Source organism: Hipposideros armiger, unplaced genomic scaffold (assembly GCF_001890085.2).
Source record: "Hipposideros armiger isolate ML-2016 unplaced genomic scaffold, ASM189008v1 scaffold_271, whole genome shotgun sequence".
Classification (NCBI taxonomy): Eukaryota; Metazoa; Chordata; class Mammalia; order Chiroptera; family Hipposideridae; genus Hipposideros; species Hipposideros armiger.
Window position 1 is genome coordinate 1,500,401 of NW_017731621.1, and position 22,263 is coordinate 1,522,663.

Consider the following 22,263-nt stretch of genomic DNA (forward strand, 5'->3'; position numbering starts at 1 on the left):
GTTTAAAAGTGGTTGAATGGTGACAATTTCACATGGTACCATCTCATATCTCACATAGCAATGGAACTGCATTATCTTCTCTTCACATGACTCATAAAACCCCCCCAAAACTAGGCTATTGCCTTTGTAAGGGCTGAAGAGCTTTCCAGTAATTCATGTGCAATATTTACAAGTGTACAAGTTAAACATTAATTTGATGACTTAAAACAACACCCCCTCTAAGCTGGCCGTGGAACTGATGGGTATTTTGTGTGCAACACAAGGCACCCTTCACCTGCTCTTAGCAGCTTCAATGCTCTGTTAAGATTAGCGATGCTTTATCCAGTAATCTCTAGCTTCCTTTCAACTTTAAGGCAAATTAAAGCCACCACAAGACTACCCCTCTAACAAGCAAATCTTTAAAATCTCTTGTTCAGAACTAACTTGGAAAAGTTAAGCCAACTGCATTTTATCTTGAACCTTCTGACAGGATGTAAGGCATTTCCCCAAATCAAGAGCAGCGCCCCTGAATTTCGTATTCTAATGATCCTTCCACAGCTTAGCTGCTGAGTCCTGAGTTGAGTTGCTTTGCCAGCCACGTTTATTAATTAGTGTCTAACATTTCCATGTCTCTGCAAGTTGCAACCTCTCATAAAAAATGCATGATTTGATTGGCTTAGGAATGACAACTTCATTTACAACAGACAAATAAATACCACACCTCACTCAGCAGTCTTTTCTCATTTATTTATTTAACAATCTCCATGGGATTTGTACTAAGTGAATGAAAGTAGATAACTAGTGTAATATTCTTTTCTTAATCATATTTAAGCAAAAATGATTAAGTATCTTTCTCTCTCTTTGGAACAAATGAGGCTGGCTAAAAAAAAAAAATCCCTACTAAAAATAGATGGCAAGCTTGAAGAAAAATGCCTTAAGGGCTATTTCATATTATCCATGTTTAAAATGCGAATCCATTAAACATCTGAGCAAGACATCTGATATTGTTTTTAGCAGCTCTATTTATTCATCTCATCTTCTGCAGTAGTACTAAACTTTGGTTGATATTTTGCCAAATGAAGATGTCTCCTCCAGTGCTGCTAATTCTTTATGAGTTTGAGTTTAATTTCACTGTCTCATTTTGATTTCCACGTTCTCCTCTAATGTGAGAGATCGTTTACCAACTTTGGAAATGACTGTTGGCAGAGCTTAGGGAAACAGTGATGGTTCAATTGTTCTATAAATACCCTTATCCCGAAGCTCAGTCTTCTAGAGATCAAATTCAAGGCTTAGGCCTTCGAATATAGGACATGGAACCAAAGTTTAAAGAGCAAAGGTAAACTTGCAGAGGGGATGCAAGGGACAAGGAGGTGGGAGAAATTTTACATTAAGGAAACAAAGTAAGGTTTCTTCCCGGATAGACTGATGTGCCATGGCGAGTCCACTTGGATGGTTTCTTACTCCTCTGGGTGCACAGGGCTGAATGAGGCCTGGGGAAACTTAGCTGCTTTATGTTTGTTTTGTAATGCAAACACCATCACAGATAGAATCGTAAGGTCTGGGTTTGAATCTTGGCTTTGCCAACTGCAAGTATCTACAGTTAAGCCACTTGATCTCGTTAAGTCTCATAACCTCATATCATTTCTGACAAGGATCATATTGGCAAGTGACCTTTTTGCATGGCTGTGAGGACTGAATCAGATAATAAATATGAAAGTACATAGTAAACTGTGAAGTTCTGTGTGATTATAAGCTCCTGTTTTCTTAATGAAAGGATTACAATTAGAGTAAAAAATGCCCGTGGCTATACACATTCGTGTTTCACCTTATGCTTCCAGTTTGCCAAGTAAGGGTCTACCTTGACCAAATGGATTGCAATGGCGAATGAAAGTACTGAGCCCACTCTCCCAACTCCCACTTCTGCCCCACTGGTTTGTAAAGAGCTCTTGAGATATTTTTATATTGAGAGAGTGTCTATGAATAACAGCTACCCTTGAGAGTTCATTTATTCAACAGACATTTGTTGAGCAGCACCTATGGTATGAGGATTATGCCGGGCTCTCAGAATGTTCCCTCTCCTCAAGGAATGTGGAGCTTAATATGGAAGAGGCTGAGACGTACATAATCGGGGAAATAAAATACCGCAGGTGACAGGATGAATTTCAGCACATGCCACAGCGGACTGCAATAAAGGCATTTTCAATTCTACCTTCCTGGAAGCGTGAGACAGCACTTGTATAGTGCCCCATGGCTGGAATACAGCGTGGGAACAACAGTGTCATAGCAGTTGGAGAAAAAGGAAAGGACATAGTATGGAGCTCAGATCCCACCCTTAAGACTCGGCAGGTACATCCATTTTTTTTTTTCCTGCAATAAGACAAAACACAACAATGCTCACACATGCCCATAGTATGCCGAGGGTAATGTGTAACTTCCAGTCCTGACTGTCATTCCATCATTGCTCCTCCATTCAAGGAGGCATTTGGAGAACTAATGAGTGCAGTTATTATTGGGCTAGCTTCAAAAGTCCCCATATCCCTTCTGTGCTTTGATGACCATTGATAAGTCCAAACTGATAAACAGTGCAGAATTCTAAAGATACTACCAAGGTAGAATGCAGGGATTCCTCACTGATCAGAAATGGGCTATAAGAATGCGGGGTAGAAGGAAGAGGAGAAGTCAAGGAGGATTTCAGCTTTTAGCCCTGAAGGGACCACCCATCCCCTCAGACTGGTAATACACGCAGAGGGCATGTGTGATGGGAAAATGACTTGAGCACTGGAATTTCCTTTGGACCATCCGGATGGAACTTTCCAATAACAGATACTTGATATCGAGGAAAGTCAATTTCAGGATCAAGCCTTGGGAGCCAGCAGCCTACTTACAGTAGGTAGTGGGAACCATAAGAATGAGTAATGGAGGCCCGAGAAAATCATGCGGCGTGAGAAGAAAGGGTTGAAGACAGAACCCTGGGGCACACCGACGTTTAGGGCACAGTTCTTTGTTTGCTATCCTTATGAAAAACAACAAATTCCTTTCTGCTGGGAGAAAGTATGTTGTTAATAATTTCTCTTCATTGTGTACCGCAGGCCCTGGGAAAGCACATAGCTTGAGATGTCTTTATACATTCTCTTTACACTCAGCTTTGCTCTGATCCAGCCTCTTCAATGTTCCAAACTTTAGGCCATATCGTCTTTCCTTTCATAAATCAATATTGGGCCTAGGCAGCTGGTGTATTTACTCTTTCATTATTTAGAATTTTGTTACAGTCTGAACTAAATTTTCTCTTTCCCAATAAAGGTTTTGAAAGTTACCACTGGAAACATTTGAAGTCTGTGTTACCATGAACTTGAAGAGCAGATCACATTTAGGGGAGAAAGTCAGGATAATATGCCTATGAACACACCCAAAGAATCCAAACTATACCACCTATGCATTCAAATGCTGTCAGAGACTGAAGGCCACAGTTCATTCGAGACTTTGCGATGCTATTTTGAAAACTGAGCACTTGGCATGGTTGACTTTGAGATCCCTGACTTGTTTGCCAAACTTCCTTCCATTTCCCTTTTTCCATCCATGGATGTGAGTGGCTAGCATCTGTGAAGCAAGTTACATAACATAGGTATACTTCAGGCATACTTCTACTTAACTAATGTCATCAAGGCACCTCTCAGGAGATGTGACCAGAGATTGGCACAAGGATGGAAATTTCCTTAGCATGGCTGTTTCCCATCCTTTCCAAGCGACAGGGAGATTTCATGGTTAGTCAACAAGGTTGAGAGCCTAGAGCTCTTTTCGCTAACGAGCTGATGTGCCGACTGACCACTGGCCCCTGCTGCCCTGTGAGTTATGCTTTCTAACTCTAAGACCAAGGGCAAGGGGACTTGACTCCTATGAGTCAGAGGCACAGTCAACAGTGATGAGAAAAGAAAATTTATGAATCTCCAGAAATGCATAATTAAGAGGCAGAAGCTACTTTTTAACCCCAAATCTATTAATTCAGCTCTAATCAGATACTGGAATATAAAAATGGGTAGAGGAATGTGCACATGAAAGGGATCAACTGTATACACATTCAGCTGACAGGACTTTCAAGAGTTAGTCCTTATACTGTGATAAGCAAAGTAAACACAAGGTGTATGTTTGTGTAAGTTCCCACGAAAGCTGGTAGCTTGTCTCTTCCATTTGATGGACTCCTTGTGAGTCGCTATTTCTGTTTGGGTCTAACACCTGTCGGCAGGTATTACACTGAATTTGTTCTTTCTCTGGGCACACACTATCTCGTGTACTGCTCCACGTCCCCCTTTTCCATCCAGCTCCTCTGTTCAGTTTCTGTTTCTTATTTGGTCAACGAGCTGCAGTTCATGCTTTGATGCTGGTCTGATAAGCAGAGCTGTGACTTAGGCAAATGCTGGCCATGGGAAGTTTGAGCTTTATGTGGCAATAAATGACTGTGTGCTTATAGACTGCTCTCCAGGATGTCTGTTGTACTTAAGTGATTAGGAATAACCCAAAATGGGGAAAACATCCCCAGATCCTCAAGAAGTACGGGCGGAAAGCAAGAGCCCACTCAAGGGAAAAAAATCTCACAATTTAGGGCAGAAAACATTCCTTTTAAGCCTCCCAAATTGCAGAAACATACATGCATAAAGCATCCCTTATTAGGAGATAGGATATTCTGCCTTAGCATTCATGTGGTAGTTAAATTTTCTTTGTCAGCAAAAGTCTGTCAAGCTGTGGATATCAAGAGAAACGGGATAATAAGTGTTTTGCTTTCCTGGGAAAGAATTTCACGTCCATGAATGATGAAACAGCAGGGACTCTACACAGCTATGGTTTCTGCAAGGTGGGACTGGGCTGTTGAGTATTACAGATTAACTCTTTGTGACAGAAAATTGCTCCTTTTGCTTTAGAATGAGCTTATTCTGGCCAGGAAAAAAACTGTGCTTAAAATAGCCCCAACTCCGTTCATCCTCTTACAGACTGAGACGTATGTAAGTCTCATGCCTGTGAGATTTTCCAGCAGGTCTTACGAATGTTGAGATGGGATGGAAAAACCACACTTGGCCACACAAAGAAGCTGGCAAAAAAAGAGACTGCCTCACCTGTCCACTGCCCTCTTTACCTCTTTATCTGTCCCAGATGGTCAGGCTATGCCAGCACACCTTTGGTCTGTCTAAAAGGCAACCAAGCAAGGTGGAGCTCCGTTCTCTGAGCACTCAGGTGACAGCACATATCAATTCAATGGTTGCTAGAGGTATGTATGCACATATATTCTACACTGTCTTAAAGTGATCCGTGACACACTCCCAGATCACAGCGCTGGTGATCCTACAGAACAATGGTTTTCAAACTCTATTATGCACACACATTGTCCAGGGACCCAGGTTCAATGCAGCTCTGGGGCGGGGCCTGAGAGTCAGCATCTCTAATACATTCCGGGGTATGCCAAGGCTACTGGTCCACGGACCACACTTTGAGGCTACACCGTGCTTGTGGGTGGAAAATCAGCAGGTAAGAGTGCTCCCACGCAGCCAAATGAGCAATGGGAGAAGGAAAGGGGTACTCATCACCACCACACCTGGGGGGTCGATGAAGACTCACTCTCCTAGAGGGGTTCTCAAACTTGCTTGAGCGCAGCAATCATGTGGAGAACCTCAGACATACCGATGCCAAGCTCCCACCCTGAGAGATGCTTATTTCATTTGCCTGAGGCGTTGCCTGGGCGAACGTATTTTCAGAAGCTCCCCAGTGAGTTCGCTGTGCAGAGTTGCGAATCACTGCCCTAGTTGTAGATGCAAATGGACTTAAATATTAAGACGCCTTTCCTTTTTCTTTCCCCATTCTTTACACATTCATCTAGTTCACATATCGTTTTAGTTACATGGGTGGGAATATTGCTATTGTTTCTATGGGTCTTTCTCAGAGAATGGCTATGAGAAATGACCTTGTTCAACAGCCCTCATATCACAGAGTGGAAGGCCATGGACGGACTGGCTGGTGATTTGCACTCTGAATCTCTCATTTTTTTAAAATGATGTGTTTGGCATAATTTCGTAGAGACATTGTGAGGGCATCATTTGCCCCAAAGAGCAACTGGCTCAGAGTTAGGAGACACAAGTTGTTATTCTACCTTCACCATGAAGTGGCTGTGTGGCTTTTCTGGGTGTCAGTGTCCTCATCTACAAAGTGAGGGGTTGGACATTACTATTTCTAAAAACACTTTCGGTTTCTATAGTCCATGATCTGTGGTGAGATCTGGTCTGATTTCCTCCACATGCCCTTTCTTTCTCCTCTGACCCAGAGGACAACATTCAAATAAACTTGAACCTGCTGAAATTTGCCACAGGTTTGCCTTGGCTTGCAGCCATACTTTTATTTTCTTCACTGGTGCTATTTAGTTTTTGTTAATGAGCTCCAAGGGCTTTACATCTGGGCAACTTGGACTCAGGAGTGATTCAGGTAACTTAGTGACTGATTCTCCAATAAATGACTCAATGGTGCTTGTGAGGTTATTTTCTTTTAAGAGTTACGATTATAGCTGAGGCTTCCATAAGTTGCAGAAGAAATGTAAGATAGATTTCATCAAAATCTAGGCTACAGATACAAGCTATCTTCCTGTTGAAATGATAGCTTATAAAAATTAGTAAACCACACATCAGATATTAGCAATGGATTAAGATGACAGGGTGAAGTAAGCAGGAGTTAGCTGACAGCCGTCTTTTTACATTATACTTGTATCTAGTTGGAGTAGGCCAATTATTAGCTGTAAGAGATAGAGAAACTTTCTCTAATACTCATAGCTACTTTAATTCTCTTGGATGTAGAACTGAATTTTTGTTGAAAGGCAACCAGAGTGGAAAATAAATTATTATTCTTTTGTTATTTTCTTAGTATGTTATTCTTTATACAAGGTCAGGTGTGTATAAAGCTCTCGGCACAGTGCCCAAGACACAGGAAGCACTCAATAAATGTTTACTTTTACTATTATTTTTATTAATTGAACAGTTGCTATTATTAGTAAAAAATGTCTAAATTCTGAAAGCCATTGAAAATTATCCGTCATGTAGATAAAACATTTTTAGAACCAGAATGTTCTAGAAACATACATATCCTGGAGTGCTATAACTACTCTTCTGACTTCATACCCAGCACTTAAAATATGCGCAATGACAGCAATTCTCTATTTCCTAATCCCTGTGACATGTTGACAATTCATCTACTGCACACCGGACCCCACATACCACTTAATATAGACCATCTGGTACAGTCTCCTGAGATGTATTTAAGTGTATGCTCTTTTGAAGAAACTCTAATACAGTATATGTGGGTAAGTAGAATAAGGCACTGAATTTTACCACTGCAATATACTCTATTGACCTGCCATCACTTAGTTTACTTTTCCAGGGGTGGAAGTATGTTCTCAGGGGACCGATTCCTCCCTCTTACCTGGTCTTTCCTGACCCTGATGGAGGACAAGAATGCAGGCAGTGGCGGCCTAGAGATCACAGCCCTCCTGGTCTGACCCCACGCCAACTGTCACACAGCATCCTCGATCCTGCTCCCATGACCAAGGTGGTGGCAGAGGTGACGTAAGTCTAAGCCTCCACGATACATCCACTTATCGACATTCACATCAACACAGAAATCACACCATGACCAGACGGAGTTAACCACATAACTTGCCCTGATAGCTTAGGCAATACTTCGGCCTTTGATCCTAACTCGCCTCCTGATGAAAGAGGAGAGCAGAGCAGATGGCTGGATGGGGACACGGAGTGACAGAACACCTGAGCTCCCTGGACTCCACTGATCCAGTGTCCTTGCCCTTGACTTTGCTGCTCTGAGGAGTGTGTACAATCCTGCCCATGGTGTTTGCTGCAGATTTCTCTGTGCCTGTGTTTGTGGTGGAGAGAAAATGTGGTCCCCCATTTACAGAAGCAGGGGATTCAGGCTCTTGGGTGGCCATGCAGACTTCATTGCTCAGATCCTAGTTTCCTTATCAATAAAATGAGGGGGCTGGCCCAGGTGTTCTCTGAGGCTCTGGGTCTCTTGGGCAGCAGGGTGTGGTCTGGAGGGTGGTCTGGAATGGCTGGTTTTCCCCGTACTTAGTCCATGGCCACAGCTGGCTTGAGGTCCTGCTGTTATGTGCTTCAGGTGGCAAGTAATAGGGCTTACGCTTCATCTTCCAAGATGGGGAGATGAGCCCAGCCCCGCCTGCCCTTCCCCCATGGACGGGAGATGGGGCGGGCGGAGGCCAGCTGGATGGAGCTAGGCCATTAGAATGCAGGTTGTGGACTGGGACCGAAAGTCTGCGGATGCAGATAAAGAAAAGCACCCTCATAACATGAATGTTAATGAGATAATGTTGGTAAAGCTACACTCCGCTGAAGAAAGGTGCTGCATTGATAACTGTTTTGGCAAAATGGTCTTCTTACATTAAGGATGGCCTTTGTTGTGGAGCCCCCTCTTAGAGAGCTCGGTGTCGGTCACCTCGTACCCAACACCTTGCTTTGCCCACATGCTTTCCAGTGACCTCGGCCTGTGCAGGAGAGCATGGTTTCACATCTCGTGCAAAGCTGTGTGTCGCAGTGTACGTGCTCAGGCGGCATCAGGTGGGGGAGGGTGCCGGCAGACCCCCAGCCAGGTCTACTAGTGAGCTTACTGTGTGACACGGCTAGTTTTGTCGTGGATGAGTTGACGATTTGGATTTATTTTAGGACAGCTCCAAAGCGAGCAAATGTGGTCATTCTGAGTTTATCAGTGAAGCAATAAGTTCAGAGGCACACTTCCTGGAGAGTCCCTGAGACAGTGGGGCTGGCAGGCCCTGGGACCTGCCAGCTTCCACTCATGTAGAGCAGAGTGGGCAGTCCCTAGGTGTCCAAGGCCAGAGATGTTGGTTTGATTCTGACTATCTATCAACTCACAGTTGCCAGCTGTGTAACCCGAGACAAGTCACTCCTTTTGAGTTTCCGCTTTTTCATCAGTAAGTGGGGTTTTATGACACATGCCTTCTGGAGTTGTGATAATTCAAATATAGTCCTGGAGCCTGCATGTGGTGCCTGATAGGTGGGCAATCAGTAAATAGTCCCTTTTGTAGTGATCTTTATTGTGCTGTGCTGGCCTCTTGAGTCATGCTCCCCGCTCCCTAAGATGTGGTGAACATCATGGCGAAATCCACCGTCAGGAGGTCAAGCTGCTGGGGAGTGTCAGCAACTGTGGCTTCTAATTCTAGTTTTGTCACTGCTTTGCCAGGGGAGGTCAGAGAAGTTAATTTAATCTTCCAGCACCTCGGTGTCCTCAGTATAACAAGGTGAATGTTATCAATACATCACCTGAAATATTTTTAGAAGGGGTAACAAATAAACAGCACCATAAAGCTGCCTACAAACAAACACAGGTGACTCACTTAGCCATGGAAACTGGGGACAAGAATCAGACAGATAAAAGAAAACCACCAATAATCCTGAAGCCTCATTAGGTTTAACACCCTTAGTTGTCAAACCAAGGCTATAAGCAAGGATTAGGCTGTCTTGTTAGAGATCATCACTTTCCCTTTCCTTTTTCTGAGTCCTGGTAGAAATATTACTAGTGTTAAGCTCCCTGTCAGTTCTAAACCAGAGTGGAGAGCGAAGTACATGCCCAGGAAATCTCAAAGTGGGTAGGCAAACAGGCAATGGTCCAATATACAAGTTCCGTGAAATGACTAACCGATACCTGAAGCAGATACAAGTCAAGTCATGCAAATCTATCTGCCCGTCCATCTGTCCATCCACCCACCCACCCATCTACCCACCTACCTCTCTATCTACCTCTCTATGTATCTGTCCGTCTGTCCGACTGTCCGTCCGTCCATCCAACCATCCATCCATCCATACACATACCCACCTATCTACCTACCTACCTGTCCATCTGTCTGTCCATCTGTCCATCCATCCATATCTCTCTATCTCTCTATCTCTCTATCTATCTATCTACAAACCCACCCGTCTACCAACCTATACAGACAGACTTTTTCAGTTAAATAGGACATCCCTGTAGGTAATGCCTGGAAGGTAAAACAGTTTTGTAATACTGGAAAGGACTTTATGAATCACTTAGTCCACCACTTCTTTTTGCAGATGAAGGAAGGACAGCGTTTCATGTATTTTTAAGCACTGGTGGAGGGGGAACGACAACACAAATATGTGCTTTGAGTGCTGATGGAAGTAATGACAGTCAGAAACAAGAAAGAGTTCAAGAGAACATTTGTCACAGTGCCCCTTTCTGCACTCTCCCACAGGTACAGTTTATTCGTTCATGTTGGTGACGTGTGGGTAGCGAGAACAGTAATGATATGGCTCTGAAATATGGCTTTATTATCAAAACAACATTAATAGCTTATGTCATAACACTAATGGGACTTTCTGAGCACCTGTGCACGATGACAGTTGATGGCTAACACAAGCGAAGGATACCCAACGCTTCTTTGCCAGCCTCCCTCCCTCCTAGCGGCCAGGATGCTTCCCAGTACTCAGCCAGACCAGATGGGGCCCGGGGCTGGGGTTCTAGATGCCCTCTGATGCTGGCCTCCCTAACCTTAGCTCAGCTGCTCGCTGGTTCTCGGTGGGTGGGGAAGAACCTAGGGGCTCCTGGGAGAGCTCTCTCTGCACCTACCCGTGTGATATATAGTAAGTCCTCATTTAATGTCAATAGGTTCTACGCCTTTAAGCGAAACAACACATAACAAAACCACTTTTGCCATAGGCTAACCGATATAAATGAGAGTTAAGTTTCTACAGCATCCCATCAATGTTAGAACAAAACAATGTTATTTGAGGACCTGCTGTGCTTTTCTGTGGCCTAGAGCCTGAGGCTCTGAGCTGGACAGTCCACCTCAACTGGACACAGTCTCCAGGGCTGTGCCCAGCCCACATGTGAAGGATTCAAGTTCTGCCCAGTACAAGAGTAATATTTTCAGGTGATGAATTCTCATGGAGACCACATACTCTAAAGACAGAATGTGGACAATTTTCCAGCTTGATTTCAAACTCCCCCCCACCCCCTGCTCATTTGACTGTCATAACCCCTTCCTCTGCAATTCCATCCCGACCTTTATTAAATTCATGGAATTTTTTTTCCCTTCCATAATCTTCTTTAGAAATCTTATCAGCCTCTTGGAAATGGAAGTCTATGCAAGTGAACTTAGTATTTCCAATTTAAACTTGAGATACCATGAAGATACGATTATCTTTGAAATCTAACTATTACTTCATTTTGTCACTGTGTCACCCTACCATGCCCTCACATAACAATAAGATACCAACATTCCTCAAACAATGACATAGGGCAATTTGGCACATTTGGCCAGGCACCTGTGCCAGGTCATTTGCACGCATGCTCTCATAAACCCTCCCAACGGTCCTACCAATAAGGTATGCAGCTTAGACTACACTGTTTACAAGGCAAAACAGTGGGCTCTCTACTGAGCTCTGTTACCAGAAAGTGGTGTGGCCGCTCTCTATTTTAACCCTGTGCTGGCTGGTATGCTTGGCTTTGGCATTTTCAACTTTTTACCATCAAGGAGCCCTCTCATTAACTTTCTCCTATAGATCCTTGCATTGAGTAGGCCATATTTTAAAAGCAATTCGTTTTTCAATTAGTTAAGCAGAGACACACATAAATAACTGCCAATCAAAGTTATTGAACCGATTGGCTCTCCGCCCAAAGTATAAGAGCCCTCTATTCAGGGGCCATGTATAACTTTATAGTGGGTGAAATAGACAATTTCCAATGGCCTTTTATGAAGTATCAAAATATACTTTCCCAGATCTCTGGGAACCACTGGGCCACGGGTTTCTTCCATCCTCTAACTTTCTTTTATAGGTCCAACGTGATGAGCTGGCCAGCAATCTGCCACCTGGTTCAGTCCCCTTTGGGGCTGGTTCTCTACCTTGAACCCTTCTCCTTCACAATCACGGCCTAGGCTGCTAGGGTGGCCAGGGCCTTCGGCACCCCCAGGGGAGCTCCTTTATGGCAACGCTGTGGCACTCTCCATCACAGTCCTTTCAAGTCCTCTTAAAAGAAAGGGCTTACTTTTTGTTTAGCTTGCAGTTCCCCAGGACTTGAGTGTTATGTTAAAACAACACAGGTAACAGGAATAGCTGCTTTGGGACAGTCGTAGAAGGCCAAACATTTCAGCATAGGCTAATTTCTACAAATGTACATTTGGAGAATGTACACCCCATGGACATCCTGAGTTATACGTTCCACAGCAAATGCATTTATATGTTGGGTTGCTACCCAAGGAGCATTCACACCTATGGTAACAATGTTTTTTAAGCATCCTTTCTTCAGGGGCTCAGAAAGCTTTACATACTCGTACGTTATCTCATTCAGCTTACTCTTCCGTTACGAAGGAAGAAAGCAGCATTAATTATATCATCATTAAATGGCAGTTCTCAAGAATCCTTGCCGCGATTCTGACTCAAAGCAGAAACATACAGATAAACACATATAAGAGTGACACTAAGGTGCTGAGACAGTTCATGAAGACTACAGTCAGAATGAAAGATGGCTCCACAGTAATTAAGAGTATGTTGGCAGGCCAAGCAGAAAATGGGATTTTAAGGTATATGTTCCTGTACTTGTTTGACTGAACTGGTATCTACATGGGGATGTGTGAATGTTAATCTATCTGTAGATATACAGAAATAGACATAAACATATAGATCTGAGTTTATGAAACAAATTATATCATACACACATTAATAACAAATCCTCATTCACCTTATGCTTTGGAGCATTTGGAATACCTATAGGCAGAACTATCATTTTTGGAATAAAATCTGACTCCTCTGGAAATATTTTATAAAACGAACCCACCCTGGCATTAAATGTCTCAGACTAATTATTAAACATTAACTGTGTAGAGACACGGTGGCTGGCTTTGTTTTTTGCTGATTCAGTTATAAATAGCAAGGTTGCCTATTTATTCCCCTTGCACTAGAACAATGCCTGGCAAACAATAAAAATATAATACATATTTGTTGAATGAGTATATAGATGTTCTACATGGTACATGATTTTGAGGACTTAAACCTGTTTGTACAAATGTTTTGGCTGTTTTTTTTTCCTAACAATTTTAAATCAAAAGCATCTGTGGAAACAGTTTTCTGTAGTTTGACCTAGTTAGGCTTTGATTGAAATGGGATGGGCTGGGGAAAAATTTCCATGATATGATGAGATGAGATTTTAGAGATTTTGACAGGAATAATGATGATGATGATGATGATGATAAAATGATAACTATCGTGACTCTGAGAACAAAGGCATTAAATACATATTAATAATTAGAAGAGGTGGTTCCAAGACAATGGCTACCTCAAAATGCATTACAATGGATGAATTGAATTTGGTCCCAGTGACAGTCCAGTTGTTGTACTGAAAGAATATTAAACCCTAGCATTCCACTATGAAAGGACAGTGGGGGGCAACTCTACGGAGAGTTGAGTTAAAGGCCACCTGGGAAAGAAGGGCCTCATTCCTTTCCTGCACGTGAGCACACCTGTCCCAAGAGGCCATTTTATTTATAGCCTCTGCCTCCTGGATCAGGCTCATTTGTTTTTATATCTTGAATCTACGCAGTTATATCACAAATGTTGCTGTGCATGTGTTATTATAAAACACCTTTCAGAATGCCACTGCCAAAATGGAGCGCTTCAAACGAAGGTTCTCTTAGGGCAGGAACTCCTTACTATAAACTGCATTTAATAAAACGGGTAGCGATTCTAAAAAGGAACCGAGTGAGGCGTATTCAGAGGAAATGTCTAGAAGATATTTGCCATTAATATTTTACGAGACATTCAGATCCCATCGATTCCTCCTTGCTTTAAAATTTAAGAGCATTCTCAAAACTGTATTTCTCTGCTATTACATCCTTAATTAAATTAATTTATACAGTGACTGCTCTAATGATACTGCTGTAGATTTTCAATCAAAATGCCTTATTGCTGGAGACAATATGTGTTAAGACCTTGAAAAAAGAATGACATAAGGCGCAGGGCTGTCACCAGCACCGGGATATTTGGCCCTGACATCTGATTATTGAAAAGATCGTGGTAGTTGTTCTGTGCCTCAATTAAGGTCTTCATTTTATTTTTTAATTAAGCTAAATTAGGTCAGTGAAAACAAAATGAATCTTGCAAGTTGTCTTTCCAAGGATTTCTCTCTGGGGAAAACAATGGCAGATGATGACATTTCTATTGAATAATTCTACCAGTGAGGCTCTGCCTACCTGAAGGTCTACACAAAGGATGCTCCTGCTCCCCCTAAGCTGGGTTTGCTGTATCCTCAAAGCAGAGGCAACCAAAATTTGTCCAAGAATACCATGGCTCAGCTGTGGAAGGAGTCAGTCTAACAATTTTGCACCAATCCCAATGGCTCATCAAGTAGCCTGTGCAGACATAGTCACAGTATGCTCTTCAGGCTATGCAAGGTGACTCAGCAGGGATTTCGTGTGTGTGTGTGTGTGTGTGTGTGTGTGTGTGTGTGTGTAATAGCTTACTGCCAGTACATAGTAAGCACTCAATAATCATCAGTGACTTGTTAATATAATACAATGTTAGTCATAAATAAAACATTGTACCTAAGATGTGATCTGTTGCTCCCATGTCAAGCCACCATTTCTAGAAAAGAACAAGGTCAAACCAGAGAAATGATCCCCAGACTCCCATTCATTGCTCTTTGGGTGGGGCTGTTGAATTTGCTCTCTTTGTTTCTAATATTCTATTTCTAGAATTCATGCTGGGCATTTCTGAGGATGTAAGACCCAATGTCCTTCTCTGTCACATGGTAAGAGGCAGGCTTGAGAAATGGGCCCTTAAGGACTTTGCACTGCTGAGTGTGGCCCTGAGCCTTCACCCTGGGCCCCGCATTCTCCATGTAAGGGGCCTCTATAATCCACACATGACACAAGAGGAAGGGTGCTTTCACATACAAATTTAAGAGCAGACACAGTCAGCTGCATTGGCTTTTTTTCCTCTCCCATATTAACCAAGTTCCTTGTTTCTCTCAAGAACAAAAGGAGGATGGTCCCAAAACAATCAAGTTTGTTTGCATGATAAAAGTTCCATATGATACAAAATACCAACTACAAAAGAAAACAAAAAAAACAAACCAAACAAAAGAACCCCACACACCCAGCACTCTTTGATCTCATTTTAAATGGAATGTTTTGGACACGTTAGAAAAAAAGGCAGCAAGTGCCTTTTTAAATGGATTTTATCCGCAGGAAAATGATTACAAGCAGAAGAGCTTTAAGGTGTCAGCTGGTGATGCATTTTTCTTTATCCCTTTTATTTTTATCCAGAAAGATATGGTAAAGTGCATCATTAATTTCTTATTAATTTCATAATATGAAGGCAACCAGTTAAAATAGTAGTGGTACAACTTTAAATTACCGAACTCACTTGGTATTTAATGAGAGATTGAGCACAGCAGGGTTTCTGTTAAATTAAGTTGTGCCTTCACATCACAGTGGGAAAACAGGTGTATATTGGTTTAGAATTATGGAAATGTTGACTAATTCCAAGGCTTGTAATCAAACAGCAAGGCACCCTGTATTATTTTTTCCCCAAGAATATGCATTAATCTTTTATGTCTGGTCCCGTTTCTTCCTGTCCACCAAAAGCTCACAGCTGAAAGGAAACCACTTTCATGTTTTCCCTGTAGCTGTTAAGGGTGATGTTTATCAGATAAAGCTGAACACAAATGCAAGATGGGGGACTCGGTTCCCATTTACCTAATTGGATACGGCAAGAGCGGAAGCAGTGTGCATGCTGGGAAGGCCATGAGCCTACAAATCAGACCTGACTTTTCAAAATTTTCATTTAACCCGTCTCAAGTAATTGGGTGTATGGAATTGAACTGAACAAAAAAGAAACCAAAAACAATCCACAAATTCTCTTTTCCAACCCCAGGACCACTGTCCTTACCAACGGGTCTTCCTAGCTTCTGCATGCAGAGTTTTTGAGGAGAAGGGATAGACATAGGCAACTTTTTTTTTTTTTTGGTAAATACAGAAGATGTGATTTGTTTGTTAAGAAAAGGCTCAGAGTAAGCTGTTCCAAACAGAAGCACATTCATGAGTTACTTGTATGTTTTTCAACATGGCCCACTCATCATATTAACTCTGGACTTCTTGAGCGCGTCTTCACATATGAAGATGGCATGTTTGGGGCTGTGCTTCTGCTGGAGGGGACGAATTCAAATCAACCAAGCTTTGTGCTAATTTAAAAGAAGATGCGATTTGGCATCCATATACCCTAAGTGCTAAATGACAATTCATCATTTCAAAATATTCTTCTAAACACACATAGAAGGGATTTTGTGTGCTAATTGTTGTGAAGTATTTCATTTTTAAGAGAAGGAATACAAAGTGGTCTTTGGGTTTGAGGGGGGGTCCTGGGAAATAAAAATTATTTTTTTCTGGCATTGGATAAGTCAGTAAATATTGACTTTGGTTGTTTCTTTCGATAATGTGGCCTAATGTTGCAACCTCCTCAAATTTTCATTGGAAAAATCCCACTTATGTGGAAAATGAAGCTGAAACACTACCTGTTTTCTTTTTTTTTTTGTCACTGAGCAAAACACTTAGACCTACTAAAAAGCCTTACTAAAAACCACCTTAGGAGTTTCCAGGAGAAGTAGTTATATTAAATTGGGAGGGGGAATTCTTATACCAAACACCTGCTTTCTTGAGCCTTCTTCTCTTTGATTTGCTCACATGAAAAGAGGAGACCAAAATGGTGTTATTCAAGACCAAGGCTCACAATTTATTACTTTGGGGTGATTAAGAAGCTAATGTTTTGAAAACCTTTTGGTGAGTATCTGCCACTACAAATATTATAAAATTTTCAATGGATCTAAGGTGAGTTAAACCCCTGCTTTCCTTTCTGGGGGAAATGGGGGATAAAGTACATATTTGTGTGTACGTGTGCAGGAGCAGCTAAATGACACAAAGTAAGAATTATACCTTGAAAATATTAGGGACATGATGTTATCTTTCTTCTCTTCCTATCAAACCAGGCTTCAATAAAATCATTATCATTGCACTGCTTACCACACGTTCTTTATATAACTGACATACATCATCATGATATTAAATTACCCCGTCACTGATATTTGGGTCAATAGGGAAAATATCCAAATGGCATAGGGGAATTTATACTGCTATGCACTATATAAAATGGCCACAAAACCCCAGGAATCATATATTCATGTATTCATACCACATCAGTTCATTTCTAGTGAGTTGCACTCATCGTCAAATATTACTGGGAAGAAAATGGAAAAAAAGAGTAAGCTTTCTCTGTATTTTCTGTTCTCTATCAACATGAAGCCACCAACCGGACATTAAAACACTGACTTTGTTAACCACCATTGACTGTTTAGAAGCCATTAGGAGGTTTAATAGTATGGCTGTACAGGGTACACTTTGTCCTTTCAAAAGAAAATCTAAAGACTAAATTTGAAAAGGGGCTCCTGGTGAGTAAAAGCTTTTCCTTTTCCATTCGCTTCTCTTGTGTGTGTTGGGTTTTTTTCTCCCTTTTCAAATCTTAGCCCACCCAATACTCTTTGGCAGCTGCTGTGAGCCAGTGGGGTCACTGATTTTCTAACCAGGGGACAGGCTATTTTGAGAGCTCTTTCTGTCAGCGGTAATGCCGATGCTTCTTTATGGGCCGGTCAGCTGGTCTGGCTGCTGCAGGGGAACAGGGGTCAGCCCACACTCCTCAAAGGACCAAAGTCATTTTTGGCACTAAGAGCCCATAGCTAGCTAGAACCTTCAGTTGAAAGGACCATTTTCAAGCAACAAAGTGATTTTGGTACAAAAGTAAACCGACTCACCCCAGGTAAAGTTTTAATATTGTGCAGTGCATTCTGGGCCTCAAGTGCAGCTTTTCTTGTATAAAATGTTACGAAACAACAACCTACAGAGAGAAATGAAAAGGTTTTAGAAATTTCTGTGAACGCTTTGCTTAGATATAATGGAGACTGTGGCGAACAAATAATCTACTTAAAAGGATGCACAATTTAAAAATAATAAAGTGCATGAGAACAGTAATAACAACATCTCGAGCATTTACACAGTGCCTTTCATCCTAAATCATATTTATTAGCTTTACCCGCATTGGAGATCAATTCATAGCTCTGTGCCCCGACTATATAGAATACAGCTCTTCAGAAAAGAGGGTGGGAGGTGGTGGGGAGCTGTTAATGGGACTTGTGGTGTAGCAGCCGCAGAAAGAGAAGTGTTTCATCCCAACAACAATAGCAGAAACTTACATTAAGTGTAATTTCCGTAAAGGATAGCTCTAGAACATCACACTTTTAAAAACACTTTATAAACTCAGTGGCTTAGATAACTGGGTTATAAGCTTCTTAAAAGCAGGGATAATGCTCTATTATGTTTATCTCCACCCTAGTACACAAGGCCAAGTTCTGTACATGAGATAATATTTGTTGGCCAGAATGAAAGACTATTTTAACCAGTTAGCAATTAGGTTATAAGTGGGTACATGTTCAAACAGATGTTTGTGCACTCTGTCCCACATATTAAATATGGCTGTGGCACAGCGAATGGCCACCTCTTGGTTCCTTATTTCAAGGAGCCACTGGGAGTTTAGGCTGCATGTCCCTCTAGGAGAGGCCAGCATTTACCTTCTACCCAACCAATTCCCTCCACCACAGAAAATGGTGCCGAAACACTAGACCTTTCCTTCTGTGTTCGGAGGCATGGCTGACCCCTTCTTCAACCTGGAGCTAAAGATATTGGTTAACATATCTGGTTAAACCAGATAAAGACAATGGTTAACAATTTGCTAATTGGCATGCAGTTTCTGAGCACAACCAGGCTTGAAAATAGGGGATGGATAAAAACTTTAAAAATTTAAAGAAAAAGAATGTTGCCTCAGACCCGGGCTATCCTTTGGTAAGTTGGGCTGAGAGATGTACTCATCAAGACTGTACATGCTTTACCCCGACTCTACTAGAGGACCCTAATACAGGGAGCCAGAGCAATGGGGACATTTGAGAGGTGCTCGTACAATGAAGACAGCAAGTAGCAGGAGAGAAAAACACAACACGCAGGCATCAACAGTGGTTCTATTTAGGGGAATGATGTCAGTAAGATCAACAGAAAAAAAAAAACAGAGAGAAAGAAGGCACAGTTGGAGAGTGGAGAATTGACGCACAAACCATGTTTAGAATAACAAGTTTGGGTTCCAATTTTTCAAAACAAAAGCTCAAAGGAGTAGATGAAAATAAAGTACAGTAACGTTCATATATATTGGGTTGTCAGGAAAGTCATGATGCATGTTCGTGACAGATGAAACTAGTTCATTTTTAAAAGTACTAGCGTCATTTGCATCTATGTTATTGCTATGTCATTTGACAGCTGACAGTTCTAGCTTCATTCTAAAAACGAAAAACATTTGGTTAAGTTTTGGAGATTTTACAACAAGTTGCAGATGTAAGACCAAACTGTGCATTTTTGCCATATTTTACTGTTTTACTTCCGTAAAGGGAAGAATGCACATCAAGCTTGTGAAAAGTAGCATAAAGTTTACAGTGACAATGCTCTACAAGAGCGTCAGTGCCAACAATGGTTCACAAAATTCCATGCTGGTGATTTTGATCTCAACGACGATCCTCAGTCAGAGAGGCCCACCAAGGTTGATGATGACAAAATAAAGGCACTGATCAAGTCAAACCCACGTTACATGACACGAGGAATTGCAGAAACATTGAACATCCATCATTCAAGCATTCACGACCACCTGAAGAAGCTGGGATACGTAAGCAAGCTTGATATTTGGGTTCCACATGAACTCAAAGAAGTTCATTTGATGGCGCATATAAACATCTGTGATATGCTCATTAAACGTGAGGAAAACTATCCTTTTCTGAAGCGACTGATAACTGGTGATGAGAAGTGGATTGTTTACCGCAATGTGGTGCACAAATGGTCTTGGTCCTGACGTGATGATTCGCCTCAAATGACACTGAAAGTAGACATTCATCAGAGGAAGGTTATGCTCTCAGTGTGGTGGGATTTTAAAGGTGTCGTGTTTTTCGAGCTCCTACCAATGAACCAAATAATCAATTCGAATGTGTACTGTTGGCAATTGGACAGTTTGAACAAATCTCTCATCCAGAAACGTCCAGAGCTTGTTAATTGTAAAGGAGTTGTGTTCCATCGTGACAATGCGAGACCACACACAATTGTGATCACCCATCAAAAATCACTGGAGCTTGGATGGGATGTGTTGCCACACCCACCATACTCGCCTGAACTTGCACCATCAGACTTCCACTTGTTTTGCTCTCTTCAAAACTCCTTGCGTGGTAAAACGTTCAATTCAGATGAGGCTGTAAATCAGCATCTTGTTCAGTTTTTCGCAAATAAAGACAGGTGCTTCTATGAACAAGGAATTATGAAGCTCACTGAAAGATGGCAAAAGGTTATCGAACGAAATGGGCAATATATCATTGATTGATCTTTATTCTTTATATAAATAAATGACCTTTGAAAAACAGACAAAATACATCATGATGTTTCCGACAACCCAATAGCATTCCTAAGGCACTGAAGATGCTTCATCCTCATGTGCAAAGAAATTTGGAAACTTGTCATATATTTGATTTTGTTGGCATCTACTGAGATTAAATAGGCAAACCCTTGACCTTGTGGACAAAGTAGAATATGATCATAGCTTCCTGGCATTCAAAAAGCTCCATGTACTCAAGGGTCAGGAACCCTTAAAATGTATCATTGGCATGGAGGACATGGAAATTTATGAAGTTCCCTTATAGAATCACAGATGGACAGTCCAACCATTTTTATATGAGCTTTTCACTTCAGCTATCTGGACTTCTTTGACCAGAGTTCATTTAGCCATGCTGCCTGATGGTACACGTTTTTACTGAACTGATCAAATTAGCAAGTGGTGCTAGCTTCATTGGCATAACATAAGCCCAAGAAAAGCTATAGGAATTGCTTCAGATCAAGGAAGAATATAAAACAGGAAAAGTCAAGTCCCAGCTTCCAGTAACCTACAGTAACTCTAAGAAGATGACAAAATACCAACTGTGCTTCACTGGGGTTGGTAGAGAAAGAAAAGTAGAAAAAGACACAACCTTGGCCTTCTAAAAGCTTCTAACAATCAGACTCTTAGTGACTTCTCCTTCCCCTCTCCTAGGCTTACAGGGTTAGCTACCGGACAAGGAAGCAATGGAGAACCTCTGAACTTCAACCACAACAATCAAAGCTTCAAAAAAGAGGCAGAATCTGAAACTTTGAAGAAGGAGGATTTTGGTGGGAGTGTGGTGCTTAAAAAAAAGATGTAGGGATAGAGTACAAGTTATGAAGCAGTTTGCTTGCCTGGAAAGAAGGCAATTAAGGAAGATGGAAAACAAATGTCAGCCTGGCCATACTCAGAGCTAGATTGGCCTAAAAGAAGGGGGGAATGCCGGGGAACTGGGAATGGGTAAGTAAACACAGTGATAAAATCAGAGCAGCGATGAACAAAGGTGATGTAAACTGAGTGCATCTTGCATGTTGGGCCAACCTGAAGAGTTCTGACCAATATGCAGTGTACTCAGGAACAAAGAAACCTCCCCTGCCTTGAACACCCACACAAAATCCATGCTGTTTTTCACTGCCCAAAACCCACTAGGGGGGCGCAGTTCATTTCCTATTTAAGTATTAAAATAGAACCCTTGGGGTTGGTAACACTTAATTGTTCCTAGCTATTTACATCTTAGTATAAATTTGGCTAAAGTGTTTTCCTCTTGAACAACTTCTTAGTAACATAAGGTAGTTTTGGTGGTTTTTTTTTGTTGTTGTTTTTTTAAATTGCCAAGTTTGAAGCTGATGTCTGAGCAGTGTGGGATAAGGTGAAAAGGCGAAAGGAATGAAGAGAAAAGTCTAATGTATAGAAGGGCAGATGGGAAGATACCCCAAATCCCACACTTTTTCCATTTCATCCAGGGTCCACTCTGCCTGTGCAACTGATATGGTGAAATCAGACACTGATCACTACCAATCCTCTCCAAATTATACACAGCTCTTAACTCTTACTCTATGTCCACCATTCAAACAACTGCCTTTTAAGATGATGCCATGATCAGCTCTAGTTCTAGTTGTAATACATAGAATGTCCTGTATAACATTGGTATGTGCTTCCATCACGGCCCACGGACCCCCAACCCAACAGCTTATTTCCATAGGTGCTGGGCTTGGCA

The 22,263-nt window shown here is 41.7% G+C and overlaps 1 protein-coding gene across 22 annotated transcripts in view; it reads right to left on the reverse strand.

Moving 5' to 3' along the window:
• Positions 1-22,263, reverse strand: part of CELF2 (CUGBP Elav-like family member 2) — a 505,669-nt gene that overhangs the window by 92,590 nt on the left and 390,816 nt on the right. For 17 of the 22 annotated variants that reach the window (XM_019656964.1, XM_019656963.1, XM_019656962.1 and 14 more), the window contains one exon: positions 17,866-17,948. The exons of the other annotated variants lie outside the window; for them this stretch is intronic. In XM_019656964.1, the coding sequence (XP_019512509.1) occupies positions 17,866-17,948 (83 nt within the window). The remainder of the gene's footprint in view (positions 1-17,865; positions 17,949-22,263) is intronic. 22 annotated transcript variants of the gene reach the window in all.